The sequence below is a fragment of the Heteronotia binoei genome, chromosome 1, assembly GCF_032191835.1.
Source record: "Heteronotia binoei isolate CCM8104 ecotype False Entrance Well chromosome 1, APGP_CSIRO_Hbin_v1, whole genome shotgun sequence".
Taxonomy (NCBI): domain Eukaryota; kingdom Metazoa; phylum Chordata; class Lepidosauria; order Squamata; family Gekkonidae; genus Heteronotia; species Heteronotia binoei.
Window position 1 is genome coordinate 204,198,242 of NC_083223.1, and position 25,932 is coordinate 204,224,173.

The 25,932-nt window shown below is 42.2% G+C and overlaps 1 protein-coding gene across 1 annotated transcript in view; it reads left to right on the forward strand.

The window, feature by feature from the left end:
• Positions 1-25,932, forward strand: part of USH2A (usherin) — a 1,244,521-nt gene that overhangs the window by 1,056,958 nt on the left and 161,631 nt on the right. Inside the window, exons 59-60 of the mRNA XM_060246775.1 lie at positions 13,145-13,303; positions 18,243-18,405. Of these exons, the coding sequence (XP_060102758.1) occupies positions 13,145-13,303; positions 18,243-18,405 (322 nt within the window). The remainder of the gene's footprint in view (positions 1-13,144; positions 13,304-18,242; positions 18,406-25,932) is intronic.

A 25,932-nucleotide genomic window follows, 5' to 3' on the forward strand; every position in this document is an offset into this window, starting at 1 on the left:
TTAATAATTGTTACTGTTTGGGACATTGATATGCTTTTAAGGAGTTTAGTGATGCTTCCTTTCTTGCTTGGGGGTAGATGGGCAGCTGCTGTTGTGGGGTTGTGTCTTGTGGTTTGGTTCTCCTATATGGTTGTTGGGTTTTTTGCATGTTTTTTTTTGCTGCACAGTGTGATTTGTTGTGAATTTAGGATTGGTTTTTAAAAGTTTCTGTGTTCCTGGGTTGCTGTATTTCTCTGTGTTGTTATGTCTTATACAGACTTGTGTTTTTGCCCTTTTTTCCTGGGTAGACCTTGCAGGTAGTGTTACTGATACAGTCTTGTGTTACTCTCTGTGACTTGCTTCCTCTGGTTGCCTGATGACTCTTTCTATTTTTGTTGCAGTTTGAAATCAGGTTCGGGTTCAGTTGATTTTGGATGTATTGGGGAGGGGGAGGCATTGTTGCTGGGTTGGTTGACAGTCAGGAAGAACCAGTTAGAGTCAAGATGCATAATAAGACCTGAGTGTTCACCAAGTATAACTAAAAATGGAGAAAGGGAAGCATACAGCAGCATGCAACTACAAACCTGAACACCTAAATGTGAGAGAATGACATTTAGAAGTGTGCCAGTGGAACCTCAAGACAAGCGAAGGACAATACTAGATGGTATAAGCAACACCAGAGCTCCATGAGATTAAATAAAAAAGGTGTCCCCTCATGTTTCATATGGGGGGGTGGGATTTGTTCCCTGGAAGCACCATTAGAATCTAGATGCCAAAAATACAGAGTAGTAACTGCAGCTAGAAGTGGATAAACATATTAAACAAGAGCAAAAAAGCTGCAATTTTGGATTCAGAACAGGTACTGATGGGGTTAATAACATGCCTGAGAACTAAGTTTGACTGCAGTGGCACTTTTAAGACCAACATAATCTGTTTTCTGTGAAAAGCTGAGTGCTAAATAACTTAAGGCGATTTCCCACACAGCTTACCAAGGAGCGAAGTCCCTCCTCACCGCGCAGCGTCTGCTCGGATTTCCCACCAACTGCTCCACAGATTCAGGAAGTGCCGCACCTTTTGCGTCTCAAATGGAAATCGCTAAAACCCTAGTTTACGTTAGCAACGCAAAAGGTGCGGCACTTCCTGAATCCACGGAGCAGTTGGTGGGAAATCTGAGCAGACGCTGCGCAGTGAGGAGGGACTTCGCTCCTCAATAAGCTGTGTGGGAAATCGACCTTAGTTATTAATTATTATGTCTACTGAGATAGGAAGCCGATATCTCTGTTATGTCCTGGGGGTTCCATTGTGTTGATTGTTTTTACAATGACTGGCCTCTCAGCTTGGTTGTGATAGAAAAAGAATGCTTCTTTCTTTGGGAATGTTCCATGCCAGAACCAAGATGTAGGATTAGTATGGTGCAATGACAGGTTCACAAGATACTTGCTTTTAAAAGAAGAGCAAAGGTGATATTTGCATGCCACTTGGCATGTCAGTTAAAGTCCCCCTTGAACAGCCTTGTTTTTTCATCAGCTCCTTTTAAAACCCAAGTGCCCTAGTTTCCAAGATTTTCTTTCAGTGACAAACAACAAGTGGAGTGTTGAGGGATTCCACACAGGTATTACTTCTGTGGGGCTGTGGCTCAGTGGGCAGATGCTTGACATGCAGGAAGTTCATGCCCCATATCTGCTGCATGGCGGTAGTGCATTCAGTACTTGCAGAGAGCCACCATCCCAGTTTTTGAATGAGAGAGATTCTCTAGTTTGATCTTATGTACTGTTTGTGCCAATGCCAGTAGCATGGTGGCACTGGTTCTGCTTGAGGACATGGCACTGCCTGTGGGGAAGAGGCCCCTGCAGCTGCCCTGCAAATGTGGGGGCTCACCGTCAAACCCTCTGCTCCCAGAATTAGTTTTTCCACTATTATTACAGTGGGAAAACGGACTCATTGCTTTTTCCCCACCATTGGGAGAAATGGACCTTTTTGGGTGCCCCTAGAATGGGAACCCCTGGTCCAACCTTTTTTGGAACTTGGAGGTTCTGTAGGGAAAAGGCCCTTGCAGCAGCCCTGCAAATGTGGGGCCTCTACCTCAAACCCTGTCCCCTCCAGCTGCCTTTTATTATACCCTATTTTGCCATTGATTTCAATGGCCCATAGGGTATAATGGAGAGATGGGGGCACCTCTGATCCAATCTTTTTGGGCCTTGGAGGTTCTGTAGGGGAGAGGCTCCTGCAGCAGCCCTGAAGATTTGGAACCTCTACCTCAAACCCGTCCCCCATCCGCACTTCATTATACCCTATTTTGCCATTAACTTCAATGGCCTACAGGGTATAATGGGGCTGTATATTCGGTAATAGCCGAATCTGCTATTAGGAGATATACAGCCTCCCGAATTTTTTTGTCCCCAAATCCAAATTTTCCCTATATTTTTCTTTTGCACACCCCTAGTGTGTGTATGCACATGCGCATGTACTCTTGCAGTACTGGTGGAGTAAATTCCTAAATGCTGCAATTGATCCCTCCTGTGCATTCACAAAGGCACATGTACAAGCAGTTCAAAATGGCCTGTGTGCCCTTCCTCTATCTGGATTGAGCCATTCATCTGTACCCAATGCAAGGCACATATGCCCCATCCAACTCCCCCTCTTTGTTTAGTACAAGTTATATGTGTCCTGGAACACAAGTACTTTACACTGAGGTGCAAAAGAATACTAGATGAGGACATGGAATTTGCACATAGGCCTCCCATTCAGTTCACAATCATTTTTATATAATACAGCCTATTCAAGGCATGCCATATCTCACTTTCCTAACATTTTTTTCTCACACTTCCATGACTAAAACCCAGTCTAGGGTAGAGTTATGCTGATTGATTTTATATTTTTATGATCTTCATTGAGTCAGTGTGATAAAGTGTTGGTATGTTTTGGGAACATTCACATCTATTATGGGTAGAGATTAGATCAGAAAAAGACCTGGACTTCTTCCTTCTTGTCAAACTGAATGGACCTTTAGATATTTAGGACTGGAATGAATAAGTTGAATGAAAGAAGGAAACTTAATTTTCATAATAAGTGGTTAGAACGGAAAGAGCAGCTTAGAACAGCTTAGAGGCAAAGTGGTTTATTTGATATTTGAAGATAACAACCAACAGCATACTCCAATTAATACAACTTAGTATATCTAATAAAAGTAGCTTATGGTCCAAAGATCATGCACAGTTTGTATCTTAAACTGACGGGCTTCCTGCTATATAATAATATAGCTAGTCTAAAAGGTATCTTAGAGATTCAATTTAATGTATAATGGATGTCCCCATTGGGACTTCCAGATGTACCTTAGCATTGGAGGCAGAACAATGTTTAGCTCCTCTCTAAACTGTCAGAATTTTAAAGATCTCCAGGCCTAGGGGGCATCGTTCCAGTTTCATTAACATGGACTAAAGCACAATTGTCAAATATAAGGCCCAGGGCTGGGACTGACCCATCCAGGGCTTGTATTCGGTCCATGAGCAACTGGTGCAAGGGAGGGAACAGGATGCTGCTCGGAGTTGGGGGGGGGTCACTCCAATTGTGGCTTCAGCATGGCAGAACAACCTTGTCTGCAGCAGTCTGTGAGATGTGCCAGGAACACTCAGATAGACTTCTCTTTCCAAAGACAGATTAAGCTTTATTTCTGATTTGCTACAGGAAGTCTCTCCCCTGGTGGGGACTTGCCAAGAATAACATGTTGGAAAATTCTGTGAGGAAAATTGTTTAAACTTTCCCAAACATCAGAGGCCTAGTCTACCCTAGACATGGCCTTGTGTGTGCGGTGCTCACTCCCCCATCAGATGATCCAGTGGCCTTCAGCCTTGGATGGCTGCCACCACATAAACGTGGCATGGGTTACCAACAATCTCTAGCTTGAATCTCCATCATAGCCCCACCATGAATAGCCTGGTGGCTCTGGCCAAAGGCATCTGCTGCCAGACAGGTTTTGCTTGGCCTGGGTTCCACTGTGCATGTGACCTCAGACCTGTGCTGCTGGCCCCCCACTTCTGCAATTGGGAGGAGGTAGTAGTTTAGCTTGCCTTCCGAGTCCCCTTCCATGGTGGCTCAGGGGCAGGGGGGACCTGGCGACACCCAGCAACTTTCTATTTTACCTTGGGGCCAGGGTTCACAGCATTAGGGGCAGGAGCAGGCTGAGGAAGGGGTTTGCTTTCCTCCAGACAGCGTGAGAACATCTGCTCTGCACTGCACTACTAGCTCTCCAGTCTGCCCATGTGAGTTTTCCTATACCCCCTCCCAGTCCATGGGGCCTTGCAGTGAGGACACACCAACTTGGAGTTTACCAGTTGCTGTCCTTTATAAAGTTTATATCTCCAATATCTGGCACTACATTTTATGGCACACATTACCTTGCTCAACAAAGTTACATTTATGTCAGATCTGGCCCTCATAACAAATAAGTTCAACACCTTTGAACTAAAGTATTTTGAATGGCAGGGAAGGAACAAGTTAATACAAATGTTGGAGGATTTTATAGCTAAAAAATAGGATCTGAATCCAATACATGCATAAATAAGACAGTGCTTCTGCTGTGAGGTTGTCCTATATATCCCATCACTTAAGCCACAATGATTTAAACTGGGGAAAATAGACCTTTTGCCCTATCTAATACTTTCATTAATGCCACTGTAAATGCTCTGTGAAATCTGAATGTGCCAGTGACAAATGACACAATTCTCAGGAACATGTCTGATATTAAATTACACTGAGAATAACAGCATGAACCTGGTCCTGTTGTTAGAAAATTGAACTTGACAGAAACTTGTTGCTTAGTTTTTCAAAGAAACACATTCTTAAATTTCTCTTTAGGTCCTCTGTGTAACAGGAGCAAAGTGATGGCAAGCAACCTCAGACCATCTCCATGCTTCACTCTAACCCTGGACCATCTGTTCCACATGACTTTTCTACACTGACAGTATCTGGGGGTGTTGAACTCATTTGTTATGAGGGATGGATCTGACATAAATGAGACCTTGTCAAGCCGGGCCATGTGTGTCATAAAATGTAATGCCAGGTAGTGGAGATAAAAACTTCATAAGGGACACACACAAATTCAAATATTTTTTTTTAAAAAAACCTTAAAATAAAACATGCTTACAAGATTAGCGCACTTGCATCATTTTGTTTCTTTAACAATCTCTGATAACTGGCACGTCTTGCTCTGAATTATTGCATCAAAATCTAGAGACAATGTCTATTCTGTAGCAATCTTGAGTATGCTGTTAAGGTGTTGTTCAGGTGTGTATTTATAAGTTGCAAACCTACCTTTGATGTATTGACATTTACTGCAGAAATCTCATGGTCAATGCTTTGAGCCTGAAACCCAGAGGAAAACATGAAATGGCTGGATATTGAGAGCTTTTGTACATGTTGTTTTATGTTGTTTCAAGAACATGTGAAGGCACCATGACATAGACTGAGGGCTATGTGTTTGTCTACAAAATTATAGTCTTCCCCAGAGAAATAGCTACAACTCCTATGAGGCAGTGCAAGAATAGAGAGACAGCAATGTATAATGGTCAGTTTCAGCCTACAATCTGGGAAGTTTAAGTTCAAAATCCACAAAATATGCTGGGTGAACTTGGTCTGGACACACACTCTCAGACTAATCCACTGGTTTGTTATTATCCCTCATCTAAATAGTTCACATTGCTGTCCTACTGAGAAAGACTGGATCATAAAGGCATGAATACAGAGAAAAGGAAGAGACAAACCCAGTTGCACCCAGGAGAGCCCTGGCATAACAAGCCAACAACTCCCCCCCACCCAGCTGTAGTAAAGCAAAATGTTCATACCTTGAATAACACTTTGTTGGTCTTAAAGGTGCTTTCTTTGTATCTCTCCCATGGGACTGAGTGAACTGGGCAAAGGAAGCTTTCCCTCTTTCCCTCCTTCCCCAAGAGATGAGGAGGGGGAGCAGCCTCAGCCAATAGGAGGAAGATTGGTTTGACTCAGTAGCTCTGCTGTGCGATTAACCAGGCAAAGCAACTCTCCCTCCCCCCCTTCCTCCCCAAGGGAGGAGCTTCAACCAATGGAGAAAATAGAGGCTTTGCTCTGTAACTCCTGTGTGATTGAGCAAGCCTGGCAAAGCAAGCTGTGACGCAGAAGAAAGCAAGAGAGAGGGGAAAGGAAGCAAATGGCAGTGAGTTACTGGTGGGCCTGATAGGAACCCTCCTTGGGATGTATACAGCCCATGGGCTGCAGATCTGACACCCCTGGAATACACCATTGTACTTACTTGAATGCACTTGCTGCGTTGTGCCAATGTAAAAGACTTTTAGATGGGATGATCCTGGCTGACCTGCATACCTTGTAGTAGAAGATAAGGTTGTACTATTTATTATTATTATTATTATTATTATTATTATTATTATTATTTGAATATTTTATATTAATGAAAATCAGTTGATTTCCGTAAATACATCAGACCACTTTCCCCATGAAAAAAGGTTAAAATGCTTGGGGCTCTTTAGCTTGGAGAAACGTCGACTGAGGGGTGACGTGAGGTTTACAAGATTATGCATGGAATGGAGAAAGTAGAGAAAGAAGTACTTTTCTCCCTTTCTCACAATACAAGAACTCGTGGGCATTCAATGAAATTGCTGAGCAGTCGGGTTAGAACGGATAAAAGGAAGTACTTCTTCACCCAAAGGGTTATTAACATGTGGAATTCACTGCCACAGGAGGTGGTGGCAGCTACAAGCATAGCCAGCTTCAAGAGTGGATTGGATAAACATATGGAGCAGAGGTCCATCAGTGGCTCTTAGCCACAGCATATTGTTGGAACTCTGTCTGGGGCAGTGATGCTCTGTGTTCTTGGGGCTGGGGCGGCGAGGCAAAGTGGAAGGGCTTTTAGCCCCACTTGTGAACCTCCTGATGGCACTTGGGGTTTTTTGGGGCCACTGTGTGACACAGAGTGTTGGACTGGACGGGCCATTATCCTGACCCAACATGGCTTCTCTTATGTTCTTACGTTCTTAAGTGAATACACACAAAACCATCCATATATACTGGCCTTGTGGATGACATACATAGCTGGAGAGCCAGTTTGGTGTAGTGGTTAAGTGTGTGGACTCTTATCTGGGAGAACCGGGTTTGATTCCCCACTCCTCCACTTGCACCTGCTGGAATGGCCTTGGGTCAGCCATAGCTCTGGCAGAGGTTGTCCTTGAAAGGGCAGCTGCTGTGAGAGCCCTCTCCAGCCCCACCCACCTCACAGGGTGTCTGTTGTGGGGGAGATAAAGGAGATTGTGAGCCGCTCTGAGACTCTTCGGAGTAGAGGGCGGGATCTAAATCCAATATCTTCTTATATTTTTAATCCTATATTGTTGGTGAAATTAAGCCTATATGTTAAATATTTAATAAAGTACAGGAAGACTATAACTGAACTGAAAGCTCTGAAATGCAAGAGAAGTGATCCTAGAGCACTATGTTTTTCAGGATTTCAAATTAAATCAATAGCTTTTTACCAACTGAGTTCTGCAGTATCTTAGATCATTAGCTTCTAAAACAACTGTTTACTTTTTAACTATGCTTCCTTATATATATATTTTTTATTTTTGAGATACCTTAGCTTTGCAGTAATTTTGCAAATTCTTCACAAACTTGCTTATTATTCATTGTCCACATGCAGAGGGAAAGAGGGGGACACACACACACCCCAATTTATTATTTGATTGACTTGTTCTGTTGCAGAGTCTGCACCTGCTGTTAAATGAAGTCATGGAGGAAAAAGTGGAATAATTTAACTTTTTTTATTTGTAAAGATAATCAGGGTTTTCTGATTACATCTTAACTTCATAAATGTTAAATAACCTATCAGCATCTAGTTGTTGTAAATTATGAAAAGGAGTATTGCTGGGAATATTAACCAACTAAATCCTTGTTCTTTAGTGAACATGAAAATGCGTTATGGCAGGTTGTCATTGTGCTCACGGTAACTTTGACACCAAATAACAAAACTGCCATTTGCACTTAGGAGAAATTGGTTGAGTTGTGCTTTTACTGTTCCTTTTATTCTGACACAAATTTATGAATTCTGGAACTAACTAAGTCGTGTGGTTTCCCAGCTGACTTCAATAAATCTGCCCAATTCATTCCATTCACTGTTCAAAACATCATTGTGGTAGTTTCAGACTTGAAACATATTTTTAAACCAGTGAGCTATTCTGACTTCCACATTTCCCATGAACATTTACTTCTCTCATTTTCAAAGCTATCAGTAGCTGAAGCAGATATGGTACAAAGGCACAAGGCAAGTGTAGCAATAGGGGTATGCATTTGGATCTACTAGAGCCAAAATTATACCTGAAAAATACCTCACCAGTATTTTTTTTTTTGCTATATTTCGGCTTTCCAATGTAACCAAGTTTCCTTGGGAAAACAAACCCAAAAAAATCCAAAGAAAATCCCAGATATATTTTGTGTAGATCTGAAAACAATGAAGAGGCGGGAGCAGATAGCAGGCAGGTACAGGTTTGTGCTTCCTTCTCCTGCCACCCAGTGTAAGCAGGGCTGCAGAAGAAGGTAGCCCAGCTGGAATTGCTGTGCCTGCAAGGAGCCCATCACTCCCTACAGATGCAGCTCTGTGCTGCCTTCTCCTGCTGTTGGTTTAAACCTGGCAGCAAAAGAAGACAGCCCAGCCAGGATTGGCTGTGCTCATGGGGAGCCTATCACTCCTTGCCGGCACAGCTCTGCATTGCCTCCTCCTGCAGCTCCGTTTAATGGGGCTTCAGAGGAAGTCAAGCCAACCCCAGGATTGGGCCGGTACTTTTTAATGGGCATTTTTCGGCTTAGGTCTATTGAACCTGGAAAATTTCAGGATTTCCAAAAAATTATGGCTCTGAGTACCATATCAGTATCTGGATTTTTCAGGAATCCCAAAATTCTGGGGGGTCCAATAGACTGTAACCAAAAAATACAAGTAAAAATTGCAGAGCATCTGCAGGAACCTCTCCCCCCAGAGAACTCCAAAGTTTCAAAAAGACTGGAACAGAGGTTCCCATTCTATGAAACCCCAAATTGGTTGCCCCAATTCCTCATTGTTTCCAATGATGGGGAAAATGTGCAAACATAGGCAGCAGTCAGATTCTCCTAGAGAATCTCTGCATTTATGCCATTAAAGGTTTTGAACTTGAATCTCTGCAGAGGAAAGTCAATCATGGTGAGGATGCTTGTCTGCAAGGAGCATAACAGTGCTATGTGCCCAGCAGAACAAGTGCCACTGTGGCAGTGCCAATGCCACTCAAAGGACCTTAGTTCAAATCTGAGAACCTCTCTGAATTACAAACTGGGGTGGGGTTTCTTTCTACAAGGACCGCAGCACAGAAACAGTGCACTGAATGCACTGGTGTTAAGCAGCAGAGCCCTGTGCCAACCTTATAGTGACCAGCCCAGTGTCATAACCCTGTCAACTACTGTCCAGCAGCTGAACCCAGTACCCTTGTGGATGGACACAAGGATGAATGGACACAAATCTGAAATCAAGATTCACAAAACTGAAACATCATTTCAGAAACAGACTGGGACAGGAGATTGCCAGGGTTCCATTGCCCTGCGTTTTGTAATAAATGAAAAGATTGTAAAACAATGAGGAATGAGGTCTACCAATTTGGGGTCCCATAGAGTGGGAAACCCTGATCCAATCTTTTTGGATTTTGGGCATCAAATACAGCTGAATCAGTTGTTATCTGGGGTTGTATTCGGTTTGGCCAAATTGAATGCACACCCCTTGTAGTGAAATACATAGCTGAGCATAGGTCTTATCATCCTGTAAGTGGTAATGGTGAATAGAAGCTGTTTGGCAAGGTGCTGGTGGTGCACAAGAGAGATAGATTTTGAGATATGTGCTCCTCAAGTCATGAAGAGCTTCAAAGGTAAGAACCAGCATCTTAAATTGAACTGGAAATAGGTAGCCAAAAAGCTCTTTCAATACAGGTATTACTAATTTCATACGGCATGTACCGCTTTTTTGCTGTGTCTGATGTTTTTGAGATGTCTTCAAGGGAAGTCCCGCATAGAGTGTGTTACAGCAGTGCAGTCTCAGGTGTACAATAGTGTGGATCAGCAAAGCACAATCAGCTTTTGTCAACTTACCTAGGGCACCTGCTAGCAAGTTGAATGGTAAACTGGCAGATGACCTATCCTGCTCCTGATGCTTAACACAGACTGGAAGTATATACAGTTAAAGCTTTCTGTTCTGCCTTGAGCCACTATTGTTGGTGATAGAGATGGGATATAAATATTTGAATGAATAAATATTATAAATAAAAGCTAGCTGCTGTCTGCACTGGGACTCTGCAAAAGGAAAAAAAGTATCACAAAGAATTATAGCCATCATCACTTTCCTATCCTCTAGTTTAGAGCTGGTGACGTATCATATATCCAGAAAGAATCAACTGAGACAGAATAATATAGTCAACTTCTATCCAAGTCTTGGGCAAGGAAGCTAGGTCCATAATTTCTTCTGAAAGTAATTCATGTATTGCAAAGATCATATTCCTTACAACCTGATATTTCACAACATCAAGATAGGAGAGGGGATCTGTGGTAGAGCATCTGCTTGACTTGCAGAAGGTCCCAAGTTCAATCCCTGGCATCTCCAGTTAAAGGTGATGTAAAGGACCTTTGCTTGAGACCCTGGAGAGCTGCTGCCAGGCTGAGTAGACAATCCTGACTCTGATGGATCAATGGCCTGATTCAATATAAGGCAGCTTCACATGTTCAAGATTGAATCAGAAGGCACCATATGCCATAAGATGGGCCAGAGAGTAGGCAAGCAGTGAGTACCACATCTCCTGCTTGTCTTCTACAACCTACACACTTTCCACTCTCATACCTTTTGCTCTCATGCACTACTTCCTGAGACTAATAGCAACAATTGGCCAACCTTTAGTTGTGCTACAGAATGAGTAACAGCATGCTAAGTACCAAATATAGCAATCCTCTCCTACAGATCCCACAACCTACGACTCCAGATGTACTGTTCTTCTGCTGAAAGTGCTCAAAGAGAACTCCCAACAAAAGCCAGAGGGATGGTACTAACTAATTACTGAAGACAACTACTTTTTGTATCCTACAGATTGATAGAGTTAGAAGGGAAGGCAGTGTGGTATAGCCCAATCTTGTCAGATCTCAGAAGTGATGCAGGATTGGTACTTGGAAGCGATAGTCAGCAGAGAAAGGCAATAGCAAACCACCTCCTATTCTCATTGTCTTGAAAGCTCCTTGCTGGAGTTGCCATAAGTCAGCTGTGACTTGATAGCACTTTACACACACACACACACACACACTCACACAGACTGATAGAACAGAAGTATGTATACCATTCTCATGTCATCTGTTTACAGCATGCTTGGAATTCAGGACAGTTAGAGTATTTCTAGCTCAGCTGATTTGCACATGCATGTTAATCATTTGTTGTCTCATTATTTTATGACATATCTTTGATTGATTTCAGCCAACAGTGTGATAGTTACCCATTGATAAGAACTGTGTTTCAGTTGGTATTGGAAGTTATTATTTATGTGTTTATTTATATGATTTCTAACGCCTTCTCCCACACAGCAAGGCTAAGGGCAAGTTACAGCAATGTAGATTTAAAAATATAAACAACAGTTAACTTAAATATAAAATAATCTCTAAAATACTATATATAATCAATCAACCACTAGACCAGGGGTGACAAACATGCAGCTCGGGAGCTGAATCAGGCCCCTGGAAGGTTCCTATCAGCCCCCCAAGCAACTGACTCTTGTTTGCTTCCTTCTCCCTCTCTCTTGCTTCTTTCTGCTTGCTTTGTAAGGCTTGCTCAACCGCACAGGAGTTACACAGCAAAACCTCTATTTCCTCCATTGGCTGAGGCACCTCCACCTCCTAGTCCCCTGGGGAGGGAGGGAAAGGGCCAGAGCTTTCTTTGCCCAGTTCCCTGAATCCCATGGGAGAAATACAAAGAAAGCACTTTTCAGACCAACAAGTGCTAATGTTTTAAGCATGTTTTATTTTTAAGGGTTTTTTTTTTAAAAAAAAAATTAATTGTGTTTGTCTGTGTCCTTTAAAAAGTTTATATGTCTGCTTCCTAATCTTAAATAGGTACACACTTGGCCCAGTTCAACTCAGCCCAGTCCAACAAGGTCTCATTTATGTCAGATCCAGCCCTCATAACAAATGAATTTGACACCCCTGCACTACACAATGAGATGGCAGCCAGTAATACAAATGAATACATCCACTCCCACATTGATGTAACAGTAGATGGTAACAAGTACAAAGGCAAGTGAGTGGGTGTTGAAACAGAACAAGATCAACCATAACAAGGCATGACAAAACATAACACAGCAGGGGGAAGCCATCCCAGATGAACTTGCACTGCCTCAATCATAAACCTGGAGGAACATCTCTGTTTTATTGTAACAGACATGGATCTCGCTTGGGAGAGTGTTCCACCAGGCCAGTGCTATAGCTGAAAAGGCTCTGGTTGAGGCTAAGTGGATATCTTTTGAAACAGGGATCAACTGAAAATGTTGATCCATAGACTGCAAGGCTCTTTGAAGGACATACCAGGAGAAACCATCCTGAAGATACGTTATATAAGATATAAAAGAAGATATGTAAGACATAAAAGTTCCACCTGGGGAGATTAATCTCTGGTGACTGATTTACAAATGCAAGTAATTTTGAAGTTACACGTAGGCAGGGCCTTTTTTAGCAGGAACGCAGTTTCAGATGGCTTGGTGTCAGGGGGTGTGGGGCCTAATATGCAAATGATTTCCTGCTGGGCTTTTTCTACAAAAAGCCCTATGTGTAACAATGGTGATGTCTGGGTGTGTGGCTTAATATGCAAATGAGGTCCTGCTGGGCTTTTTCTACAAAAAACCCTATGTGTAACAATGGTGATGTCTGGGTGTGTGGCCTAATATGCAAATGAGTTCCTGCTGGGCTTTTTCTACTAAAAAAGCCCTGCACGTAAGTGTAAATGTGATGCAAATATTAGAAAATGTGTCTTAAATGTTGTGCCCCTGATACATACAGAGCTCCCATGTATGCCAGACACTCTTAAATCAGAAATGTTGCATCTGTTCTACATTAGTTATCCTGTGCAATTTTGTCTGTTTTACAACAGGATTGTTTAAGACCAATATGCCTTTGAAATATAACATATTACTAAATGCCAGCAGTACCTCACCCCTTATAAAATCAGTTGGGCAGCCAAATTTTGCTCTTTTGAATGGTCTGGATCCATATACACAGTATGAGATAAGAATACAAGCCTGCCAGGACGGTAAGACATTAAGTAATTCTCTTTTGTGATCAGCAGACAGTGCAGTTTTGCAAAATAGATTCTGTTCAGCAAAACAGATAACATCTTATTTCAAAATTGAAGTGAAATGTTTACCTAGTAAAAGCAAAGCCTGACACTGAGTGGTGCATTTTACATTTCTCCATATTATATCATGAATATTTTAAAAGAAAATTTAAAACGTTAGCATCTGAGCGAACATACTTATTTTTATCAAATGCATTATGAAAAGCATAAAACAGTTTTTTCAAATGTTCTAGTACACCTATGATGATATCCATGCCATTACATCAGCAATTTTATTAGTATTTTATTTATATAAAAGCCATAAATATTATTCTCTTATTTAGTTTTATAAGGAATGTCTGAAACGTCATCTAAAGATACCTGTTAATAAGGTATATGTGACTTGCACTGGTGTAAGTCCACAAAAACTATTAATATTGAACTTCAGGATTCTGATCTGTTGGAAATGGCATAGATTCTATTGGGGAGGATCAACTGAAGATTTTTAGAGTAATTTTGAAAACTTAGGTTGTTATTTCAAATGTATTATTTCCAGAATTGTTCAGCTCTATCTTGTTTGTAATTTTTAGCTGCTTCAGTTTTTGTCTTAATTCTAAAAAACTATGTCAGCAGAGTATTAAGTGGTGTATTGTTACATAGACCATAACCTGAGAAGAAACAGAAAGATAAGACAATAATATATACTTTTAATATATATAAGAACATAAGAGAAGCCATGTTGGATCAGGCCAATGGCCCATCCAATTCAACACTCTGTGTCACACAGTGTTCAAATATATATATATATATATATATATATATATATATATATATATATATATATATATACACACACACACACACATATATATATACACACTGTGGCGAATAGCCACTGATGGACCTCTGCTCCATATTTTTATCTAAACCCCTCTTGAAGCTGGCTATGCTTGTAGCCGCCACCATCTCCTCTGGCAGTGAATTCCACATGTTAATCACACTTTGGGTGAAGAAGTACTTCCTTTTATCCGTTTTAACCCGACTGCTCAGCAATTTCATCAAATGCCCACGAGTTCTTGTATTGTGAGAAAGGGAGAAAAGTACTTCTTTCTCTACTTTCTCCATCCCATGCATAATCTTGTAAACCTCTATCATGTCACCCCGCAGTTGACATTTCTCCAAGCTAAAGAGCCCCAAGCATTTTAACCTTTCTTCATAGCGAAAGTGTTCCAACCCTTGAATCATTCTAGTTGCCCTTTTCTGGACTTTTTCCAACGCTATAATATCCTTTTTGAGGTGCGGTGACCAGAATTGTACACAGTATTCCAAATGAGACTGCACCATCAATTTATACAGGGGCATTATGGTACTGGCTGATTTGTTTTCAATTCCATTCCTAATAATTCCCAGCATGGCGTTGGGCTTTTTTACTGCAATCGCACACTGTCTTGACATTTTCAGTGAGTAATCTACCAAGACCCCAAGATCTCTCTCTTGGTCAGTCTCTGCCAGTTCACCTGCCATCAACTTGTATTTGTGGCTGGGATTTTTGGCCCCAATGTGCATTACTTTGCACTTCACCACATTGAACCTCATCTGCCACGTTGACGACCACTCACCCAGCCTCAACAGATCTCTTTGGAGTGCCTCACAATCCTCTCTGGTTCTCACTACCCTAAACAATTTAGTGTCATCAGCAAACTTGGCCACTTCACTGCTTACTCCCAACTCCAAATCATTTATGAACAAGTTAAAGAACATGGGACCCAGTACTGAGCCCTGAGGCACCCCACTGCTTACCATGCTCCACTGTGAAGACTGCCCATTTATACTCACTCTCTGCTTCCTATTAATTAGCCAGTTTTTTATCCACAAGAGAACCTGTTCTTTTACTCCATGACTCTTGAGCTTACTAAGGAGCCTTTGATGAGGAACTTTATCAAAAGCTTTCTGGAAGTCAAGGTAAACAACGTCTATTGGGTCTCCTTTGTCCACATGTTTGTTCACCCCCTCAAAGAAATGTAGCAGGTTAGTGAGGCAAGATCTTCCCTTACAGGACCCATGCTGAGTCTTCCTCAATAACTCGTGTTCATCCATGTGCCTACTCATTCTGTCCTTGATAATCGTTTCTACCAACTTTCCCGGTATTGAAGTCAGACTGACTGGCCTGTAATTTCCTGGATCTCCTCTGGAACCCTTTTTAAAGATGGGGTGAAATTTGCTACCTTCCAGTCCTCAGGAACGGAGGCAGATTTCAATGAAAGATCGCATATTTTTGTCAGAAGATCCACAAGTTCAGCTTTGAGTAATATCAGAACTTTTGGATGTATGCCATCCGGACCTGGTGACTTATTAGTTTTTAATTCGTCAATCAGTTGTAGGACCTCCTCTCTTGTCACCTCAATCTGACTCAGGTCTTTCAACACCCCTTCCAAAATAAGTGGTTCTGGAGCGGGCAAACACTTCTCATCTTCCACAGTGAAGACGGAGGCAAAAAATGCATTCAGCTTCTCAGCCATTTCCCTATCCTCCTTCAGTAATCCTTTGACCCCTTGCTCATCCAAGGGCCCCACTGCCTCCCTGGCTGGTTTCCTGCTTCTAATATATTTGAATAAATTTTTACTGTTGGTCTTTATGTTTTTTGCAATATGCTCCTCATAGTCCCTTTTTGCCTGCCTGATCACAGTCTTGCATTTGATTTGCCACAGCCTATATTCCCTTTATTAATCTCACTCGGACTAGCTTTCCACCGCTTAAAGGAGTCCTTCTTACCTTTTACAGCTTCCATTACTTTGTCAACCATGCATGCCTTTTCTTATACCTGTTTGTGCCTCTCCTAACTTGTGGTATATATTTTATCTGAGCTTCTAGGATTGTAGTTTTAAATAGCCTCCAAGCTTCCCCAAGGTTTTTGACTGTATTTACCTTTCCTTTCAGTTTCCTCTTCACATGCCTCCTCATCTCAGAGAATTTACCCCTTTTAAAGTTAAACGTGGTTGTGCTGGTTTTTGGGGCAACTCTCTATTTATACAAATGGTGAAATCAATAACGTTATGGTCACTGCTCCCAAGCAGCGCAATCACTTTTACATCTCTCACCAAGTCTTGAGCATTACTTAGGACCAAATCCAGGATCGCCCCACCCCTGGTAGGTTCTGAGACCATCTGCTTCATAGCACAGTCATTGAGAGCATCTACAAACTCAATCTCTTTCTCTGGACCAAACACATATTGACCCAATCAATCTGTGGGTAGTTAAAATCACCTATTATGACACAGTTTTTACGTTTAGCCACTCTCTTTAATCCTTCCATCATATTATAATCGCCCTCTATCTTTTGATTTAGTGGGCGATAATAAACTCCCATAGTTAAATTTCCTTTTGGGCCCTCTGTTTCGACCCAAAGCATTTCTAGAAGGGAATCTAATTCTCTGACCTCAGTCTTACTGGACTGTATACCCTCTCTGACATACAGAGCCATCCCACCTCCAACCCTTCCCTCACTATCTTTCTGATATAACTTATATCACCGTGTCCCACTGATTCTCCTCATTCCACCAAATTTCTGAAATTCCCACAATGTCTATGTTTTCTCCCAACACTAAACATTCCAACTCACCAACTTTACTTCCAACACTTCTATCATTTGTATACAAACATCTATAATTTCCCAGGCAAGCTAGCCCCGCAACCTTCCTCCTGCCGCCTCGAGGCTTTGGCAGACAGTCCATACTGTTTGTCATCATCTCAGTGGGCAACTCTGATCCATTACCCGGTAGAAAAGTAACAACTAACCCTTCAACTCTTTGAGATGAGTCCTCCTGAACCAGAGACATTTCATCTCCTGTTGGCTTTCCCCCAAGATTTAGTTTAAAAACTGCTCTGCCACCTTTTTGATTTTAAACGCCAACAGCCTGGTTCCATCTGGGGACAAGTGGAGACCGTCTCTTTTGTACAGCTCTCGCTTGTTCCAAAAAGCATCCCAGTGCCTAACAAACTTAAACCCTTCCTCCTCACCCCATTGTCTCATCCATACATTGAGACTTCTAATTTGTGCCTGTCTCTCCAGCCCTGCACGTGGAACAGGTAGCACTTCTGAGAAGGCTACCTTGGAGGTCCTGGTCTTAAGTCTCCTGCCTAGCAGCCTAAATTTTTCCTCCAGGACCTCATGACTGCATTTCCCCACATTGTTGGTGCCAACATGCACTACTACCACTGGCTCCTCCCCAGCACTGTCTATCAGTCTATCTGCTACACACGTAATGCCCGCTACCTTCGCACCAGGCAGGCAAGTTACCATATGGTCAGTACACGGTTTTGCCTCCCAGCTGTCTACTTGCCTAAGGATCGAATTACCAACTACCCCCCCTCTCTCCCTGCCCACGGATAGTTCCTTGGCATGAAAGGATTCCCGCTCACCAACTGAAGAAGAGGTCCCTTCTGAGGGTGCATTCCCCTTATCCTCAGCACGGTGCCCTGTTCCCTCTTGACCCTCATGCTCCCTGGCAGCAACGGGGCCGCCACGTTCAGAGTGGGGCTCATCTAATAAGTCCCCAAGAGTCTTTCCCGAGTGCCTAACTGTCCGTCTCTGCTTCTCCAGGTCAGTCACCTTGGCCTCACAGGTACGAACTCATTCCCTGAGGACCAGGAGCTCCTTGCATCGAGATCACACCCAAGACTTCTGTCCTGTGGGCAGATAGTCATACATGTGACACTCAGTGCAAAACATAAAAAGAAAGAGGACGTAAATTCCAAAGACTTTTAATTTATTTGTCTTTGTGGTTTACCTTTTGTGATATTATGGTATCAATGAAGCTTGCATATTTGCATTAAAAATGTATGTTGGTTTGTGGATATTATTTTTCATCCTTTGCAGAGAAAAAAGTTAATTGAGCAGTATTTTGTTTTCCTCCAGTTGGCTGTGGAGTTGGTGATCGGGCATATGTGCAGACTGCTGAAGCACCCCCTAAAGAATTGAGTCCACCTGTAGTTACAGCCACTGGATCAACATCTATTGAAGTGAAATGGTTACCACCTAAGAAATCCAATGGAATAATCAGAAACTACTTTATTTACAGGTAGCTCTTATGACATGTTCATTTTCTTGCCAGTTTTTCAAGCAAATATTCCTTGCTCAATGATTTGTAGCCAAGTAGTTGAGAGTTGTACTAAGGCCCATGAATGTTTACAACCTCTTCCTGTGTGGTCAGACTGGATAGCATGAGAAGCATAAAGTTGTGCAGTCAATTTGGTCCAAGCAAAATCCAAAACTTAGAACAAAATCTATGTATCTACTTTTATTGGACCAACCAAATTAGAACACTGATATTTCCACATCTATTACCCCTCTGCATATCACACCCGCTATTGTCATTTTAAATCTGAAATAACTTTCATAAAGTTTATATCTTCAGTACCTCGTGTTACATTTTATGGCATGCATGGCCCAACCCAACAAAGTGGCATTTATGTCAGATCTGGCCCTCATAACAAATGAGTTCAACATCTCTGCTCTATGAGTTTCCACTTCAAAAAGGGGGGAGAAGCAGATTCCATCTCCTTCCTCTAAAGCAAAGAATTCCTCGCACAAACCCCAATTCCTAGAAAACTATGTCACATTTTTATTTTACCCAGATAGCTTCATCTTGCCCTTTGTCCTTATGAAAGGACTCATGAACCCCCAGCAGTCCCCAGACCCCAGTTTGAGAAACACTGGTCCAAGACATGGCTTCGCTCTGCTGGTTTTGTAAATAAAGCCGATGATTACAGCCGCAATTTCAACTGCCACAACAGAAAGGGAAAACAGGAAATATAATGCAGAAAGTGGAAAATACGGTAAATTGAATTTGACAGCATTTGATGGCATTTGATTATTCTAGTCACAGCCAAACAATGATATAAAGAGTAATATGAAACAGAATGTGTTACTGCCTAGCAGACTCGAAAGCAATAAACCTTCCTCCAATGTGACACAATCACTTCACAATCATAATTGTAGCCTGTTTGATACCTCTGAGTACAGCAGAAGGGCACTGACTGACATAGATACATTTTGTTTTTTATTTAAAGTGAAATGAAAATGGCGCACTGGGGCTCCAGATACAATCGTTATATTCACCTACATAGGCATGAATCACTTGGCAGTTATTTCAGCTGAAGTTTAAATGTGCTTAGACAACAACAATATCACATCTTTCTCAGATAGCTGTGAAAAAATCAGAAATTTGTAAGGACAGAAATGGGATGTAAGCACGCAGGTCTTTTTTTCATATGATACCTATGTCTAGCCCTACACAGTTATAGAAACAAGCTTGCAGTATTTCTAGAGAATGTTATGGCATGTAATTTCTTTTCATCATTTGCTGCCATTGTCTTTCTGTTATTCGTACACCACGTTAAATTTATTTAACCCACCAGTGAGTAAGGCAGCTTTTCATTAAAACGGAATGATTTAGAGTTATCAGCTGTCCTCTCTGAGGATTTCCTGTCCCTATCCCTTCCAAACCTTTGCTTAGCAAACCCAAATTCTTTACTGGAATACAATAAAAAAACAGGAGACAAAGATATATTTACTTGATTTGCTTTCTTTTTTCAATTTGTAATGTTGGATTTATGTAGAACTGAGTTGTGGAGGTGTCAGATACTAACAGTGTAATTCTAAGAAAAGTTTCCAAGGAGTATGCCTAAGACTCTAGTAGGATTCTGAATAGTCTTAGGAAAGCATTGTCATAAAGGGGTATAAAGTTGGAATTCAATGCAGTTTAAACAATTGATTGAAAGCAATTTGTTTACCTGGAGTGTTAGCCATGGTGCAGAAGACCTGCCTCGAACTAAAAAAAAAAACATTATCAAGAACTTTTCTGAGTTCTTTTCTGAGTTTCTGAGCTTTGAGCAAAAGCTTGGAGAGCCACAACTCTTTAGTTTTCAGAGTAGACATCTAAAATATCTGTCTATGATATGACCAGTGTTTCCTCTAAGCTGAGTTAGTGTGAGTTAGCTCTGTTTTTTAGCCTCCAGCTCACACATTTTTTCTTAGCTCAGGAAAAATGGCCCCAGAGCAAACTAATTTATGCAGCAGCTTACAACTCTAATATCAGTAGCTCACAAACTTGCTCACAAGACTCCACAGCTTAGAGGGAGCATTGGATGTGACCTATGTAGCTTGTCATTATAAAAATAACCTGCTTGACCATCATAAAAAGAGTGAAACCATCATACGCAGATTCAGTAGCAGTTACCATTTCCTGAGATATGTCATCTTTCTAGGGTTGCCAATCCCCAGTTGGGGCAATACAAAAAACAAACACTATGATATACTAGCTAACAATGTTTAGAAAAAACCTTTCTAAGGCTGATAAAAGACTTTGGGCTGACTCAGTGACACCTCGGAAATCGGCCCCAAAATAATTGCAGACAGCAACATCTGCTTCCCGTCCCCATCCCACACTCACCCCGTCCTCCAGGCCAATCCATCTAGCTCAAAAAGCTACCACTTCAGAAGTGGTGGCAAATTTTTGGGCTGGCTGCCAGTCGCCTCCACATTGTCTGGAAGGGAAAGGGCACACATGAAACAACTTGGCAATGTGGAAGCGCCAAGCTGCCCAAACTGTTTCCAGCTTTTCCCCCTTTGCAGCCCAGTGGGAGCGCTTGTGCTCAGGAGTGCTCTGCCTCTTTAAGAAACACAAAGCAGTGGCTTCTGAGGCACCTCCCTGTCTGGAAGCGCCTGGCTGCCACACGGATGGGATGGGGCCGCCTCCCTGGTACCATGGGGAGGCTCCGGGATGACTCTTTTTGAGTGGCTTTCAGCCACTTCCCACCCACCCCAGAACGCCCGTCTGCTATCAGCCTAAGAGTCATATAATCTTTTTGTACTTTATAAAGAAGTACAACATTACAATATTACAAGAAAGGTCCATCCAATGAGACCTGGATATAGGCTCATTCCATCAAAAAACAAACTCAGGAGTATTCATGTTTCCTTCAGGGTTATTAGCCTCTTGTTACCAGAGATCTGGAAGCATGGGGGCATAGTACTACATAGCACACTTCACAAAGTACTTGTCACCTGCTGGGAACAAGGCAAACTACCACAGGACTTTCGCAATGCAATCATCATTACTCTACATAAGAACAAAGGGGAAAAGTCAGATTGCTCCATCTACCAGGGGATAACCCTGCTCTCCATCGCAGGCAAAATCCTTGCTAGAATACTCCTGAACACACTGGTGCCCACCATTGCAGAAGAACTCCTCCCAGAGAGCCAGTGTGGCTTTAATGCTAACAGGAGCACCACCGACATGGTATTTGTTCTCAGGCAGCTCCAAGAGAAATGCAGGGAACAGAACAAGGGTCTATATGTGACTTTTGTTGACCTTACCAAAGCTTTTGATACCGTTAGCAGGAACAGCCTGTGGCAAATCTTGGAACGTTTAGGATTTCCCCCAAGGTTCCTCAGTATGGTCATCCAGCTACATGAAGACCAGCGAGGCCAAGTCAGACACTGCAACGATCTCTCGGAGCCCTTCCCAATAGGCACAGGTGTAAAGCAAGGCTGTGTTCTCGCGCCAACTCTCTTTACGATCTTCTTTAGCATGATGCTTCAAAGAGCCGCAGTAGATTTAGATAATGACGATGGTGTCTACATCCGCTATCGCACCGATGGCAGCCTGTTCAACCTGAGGCAACTAAAGGCCCACTCCAAGACAATGGAAAAACTTATCCGAGAGCTACTGTTTGCTGATGATGCTGCACTTGTCTCCCACTCGGTATCAGCTCTGCAGCACATGACGTCCTGCTTTGCAGAGGCTGCCAAGCTATTCGGCCTAGAAGTTAGTCTGAAGAAGACAGACGTTCTCCACCAGCCTGCACCCCAGGAAGATTATCACCCTCCTTGCATCACTGTGGGTGAATCAGTTTTGAAGACAGTCCGGCAGTTCAGCTACCTGGGCTGCATCATCTCCTCAGACGCCAAGATCGACAAGGAGATTGATAATAGACTGGCAAAGGCAAACCGTGCATTTGTCTGACTGCATAAAAGAGTGTGGAGCAACAAGCATCTGAAAAGGGGCACAAAGATCAATGTTTACAAAGCGGTTGTGATGACAACCCTCATCTATGGCTCCGAATCATGGGTATTATACCGTCATCATCTGCGACTCCTTGAGCGCTTTCATCAGCGCTGCCTTCGCACCATCCTCAACATCCACTGGAGTGACTTTGTGACCAACACTGAAGTCCTCAAGCGGGCGGAGGTTACAAGCATCGAGGCATTGCTGTTGAAGACGCAGCTGCACTGGGCAGGGCATATCTCCAGGATGGAAAACCACCGCCTTCCCAAGATTGCCCTGTATGGCGAACTTTCCACCGGCCATCGAAATAGAGGGGCACCAAAGAAGAGGTTCAAGGACTCCTTGAAGAAATCCATTGGTACCTGTTGCATTAACCATCACCAGTGGTCTGACCTAGCCTCAGATCGCAAAGCATGGAGGCACACCATCCACCAGGCTGTTTCTTCCTTTGAGAACGCACACATAGCTGGTCTTGAGGACAAAAGGAGATTGAGGAAGAATCGTACTGCTACAGCACCAACCCCAAATCAGACTTTTCCCTGCAGCCACTGTGGCCAGATCTGCCTGTCCCGCATTGGTCTTGTCAGCCACCAGCGAGCCTGCAGCAGACGTGGACTACTGCACCTTTCTTAAATCTTCGTTCGCGAAGTCAAGCCGAGAGAGAGAGAGCGAGAGAGAGACAATTCAGCGTTAATGCTCTCTGCAACATCTTTATTTTCTTCAAAATATCTCATCCTCTCAGTACCATTTAAGTCTTTATATTTATATTAGAAACTTAAGCCAGTCCTGAACTTCTCTAACCAGGTGCAAAAGCCTTCTGGATTTTGCAATATGTATATTTGGAGCAAGCCATTCTTTTTTGATGGCAAAATATTGTCAGTGCCAATTATGTGTATAGTTTAGGAGCAAGACAGTCCTATACTTCCTCTAATCAGATGCAAAAGTCTGGCAGAAGGCTTTTGCATCTGGTTAGAGAAGTTCAGAACTGGCTTAAGCTCCTAATATAAATATAAACACTTAAGTGGTACTGAGAGAATGAGAGATTTTGAAGAAAATAAAGATGTTGCGGAGAGCATTAACACTAAATTTTAACAAAAGGCTGATAACCCTGAAGGAAATAGGAATACTCCTGAGTTCGTTTTTTGATGCAATGAGCCTATATCCAGGTCTGTTGGAGGCAGGGGATCCCTTGGTTTGGAGGCCCTCCCCCTGCTTCAGGATCATCAGAAAGCAGGGGTAAGGGAGTGAAATGTCTGCTGGGCACTCCATTATACCCTATGGAGACCAATTCCTATAGGGTATAATGGAGAATTGATCTGTGGGTATCTGGGGCTGTTTTTTGAGGTAGAGGCACCAGATTTTCAGCATAGCATCTGGTGCTTCTCCTCAAAATAATCCCCAAGAGTCAAAAAGATTGGACCACAGGGTCCAATTCTATGAGCCCCTAAAGAAGGTGCCCCTATCCTTAATTATTGCAAATGGAGGGAAGGCATTTAAAAGGCATGCAGTCCCTTTAAATGTGATTGCCAGAACTCCCTTCGGAGTTCAGTTGTATTTTTCATGCCCTTGCTCCTGGTTCCACCCCCCAAAGTCTCCTGGGGATCCACCCTCCATGTCTCCAGATATTTCTTGAGTCAGATCTGGCAATCCTACATCTTTCACTTGTGTTTCTGACTGTGTGGGAGAAAAGCTTCTACTTAAACAAGCAGTTGAATTTTAAATCTTTAGCCATTTCTGCTCAATTTATTCATACATGAGGATATTCTCTCCTTGTAGCACTACATGGAACCATTTACCTAGCCATAAGTTTCTTTCATTAAATATTCAGCAGTAATAAGATCTAAACACTTTAACCAGACTACATTGTTCAGCTTTGCTTGTGGAAGAGCTCACAGTTGGTGGCATATTTGATCTATCAGTACAGAGAAATTGTTTATCACATATTTTCCACGTTACTAAACACTAATTTGTGAATTCAACAAACAGCTATGGTGGCTAATTGAGATGCTGTGCAGTGCAAAGCAAACTAGCAAGCTTTAAAGAGAACATTGCTGGACTTAAAATATCATAATTTTTCACTTTTATGCAATTGAGGGTTTTTCCTCCTCTTAACTCACTGGGAAGTCATTATACTTCAGACTATACAATAGGATGGAAGTGCAAGTATACAATATACTTTTGGGCAGTCGATGATTTATCTGGGAATTTTCTGAATTCTGAAAATACTGTCTCCAATTAAAAAAAAACACGTTGATCGTTCTTTTGGATGCCTACAATTTACAAAAAATCATAATAACAATAATTAGCGGAAGAGGCATCATCCTTTCCCCCAATAAGATAGAACTACTACTGTTAGACATTGTTTTGAATATCTATATCAAATTGAGTATTAATAGTGTAAAATGATGTTACAATGGTAAAAACACCATAAACAAAACAAATGAATATGAGAAATTAGAGAAAATAGGTGGGACGCACTTTCTGATCATGCATGTAACTTACAAGAAATGAACAAAAAATGTACATTTATACGTATATAGAAGAAATCTTCTTTGTCCATCATTGCTACTTAGCAGTCTTGGCTTTCATTCAGTATGCATTCTGATTCCATTCTACCAATGTGCTGGGTTTGCTATTATAAGTGGTAAACATATAATTTATTTGTTTGGTTACTGGCACAGTTCTCTGTTAAAAGAAACAGAAGTACTTGCATCCATTTCTTAATCCCACATGTTTCCATATACACACCATGATATTTATGCTTGATCTTTATGCCCGTTATGTAAAACCTGATTTTGCAATTCCTTCTAGTGTGGTTTGTCAAGTTCTCAGGTTTTCACATGAGCAGTTGTAGGCTTGTCGGATTGCCCCTGTTGCCCTTGCTCCATATAACTACATCTTCAACCAAAGGGAAGAAGCAAAAGATTAGTTAGCAGAACAAAAGAAGATGCTCTCAGTGTGGGGGTGACCTTCCTTCTTGTATTCCCCGCCACACTATTTCCTCTTTCCCTTCCCCTAGCAATCCCCACAGCTTCTTTCCTTTTCTTCCATTCACCTCAAGTGTTCAGCTTTCACACCTCATGAAAGCTCCAGCATCTTCTCCCCTTTTCTTCTCTCACCCTCACCACCTTTATCTGTCTCACTCTACAGTCTTCAGCCTGCCTTCCTTCCTTCTTTTTTCTTCTCTTCCTATGACTTTTATCTGTCTCCTCAGACCTTGATTTGGCTTTCCTTCCTTCCCTATCCCTAGCAGCTCCAATAGCCTCTCCCTTTTTCTTCCTTCCCACCACCAGACTGTTTTTTGCTAGTGGCCTTTCAGATTTACCTTCTTCCCTTCCCGTTCCTTTTTTGCTTGCTTCTTTTCCTCCATTCCACCCCTGAATCTCTCTTTGTTCTCCCACATGCACATGCACACACATACTCAGCTCACACTGAGACATGGAAGCCTTAGCGATGTTGTCTGAGGTTACCTAGCAACCCCTAAAGTGGCCACCCAGAACTGACAACATACTCTTACAAAGGACAGCATTGTTTTTT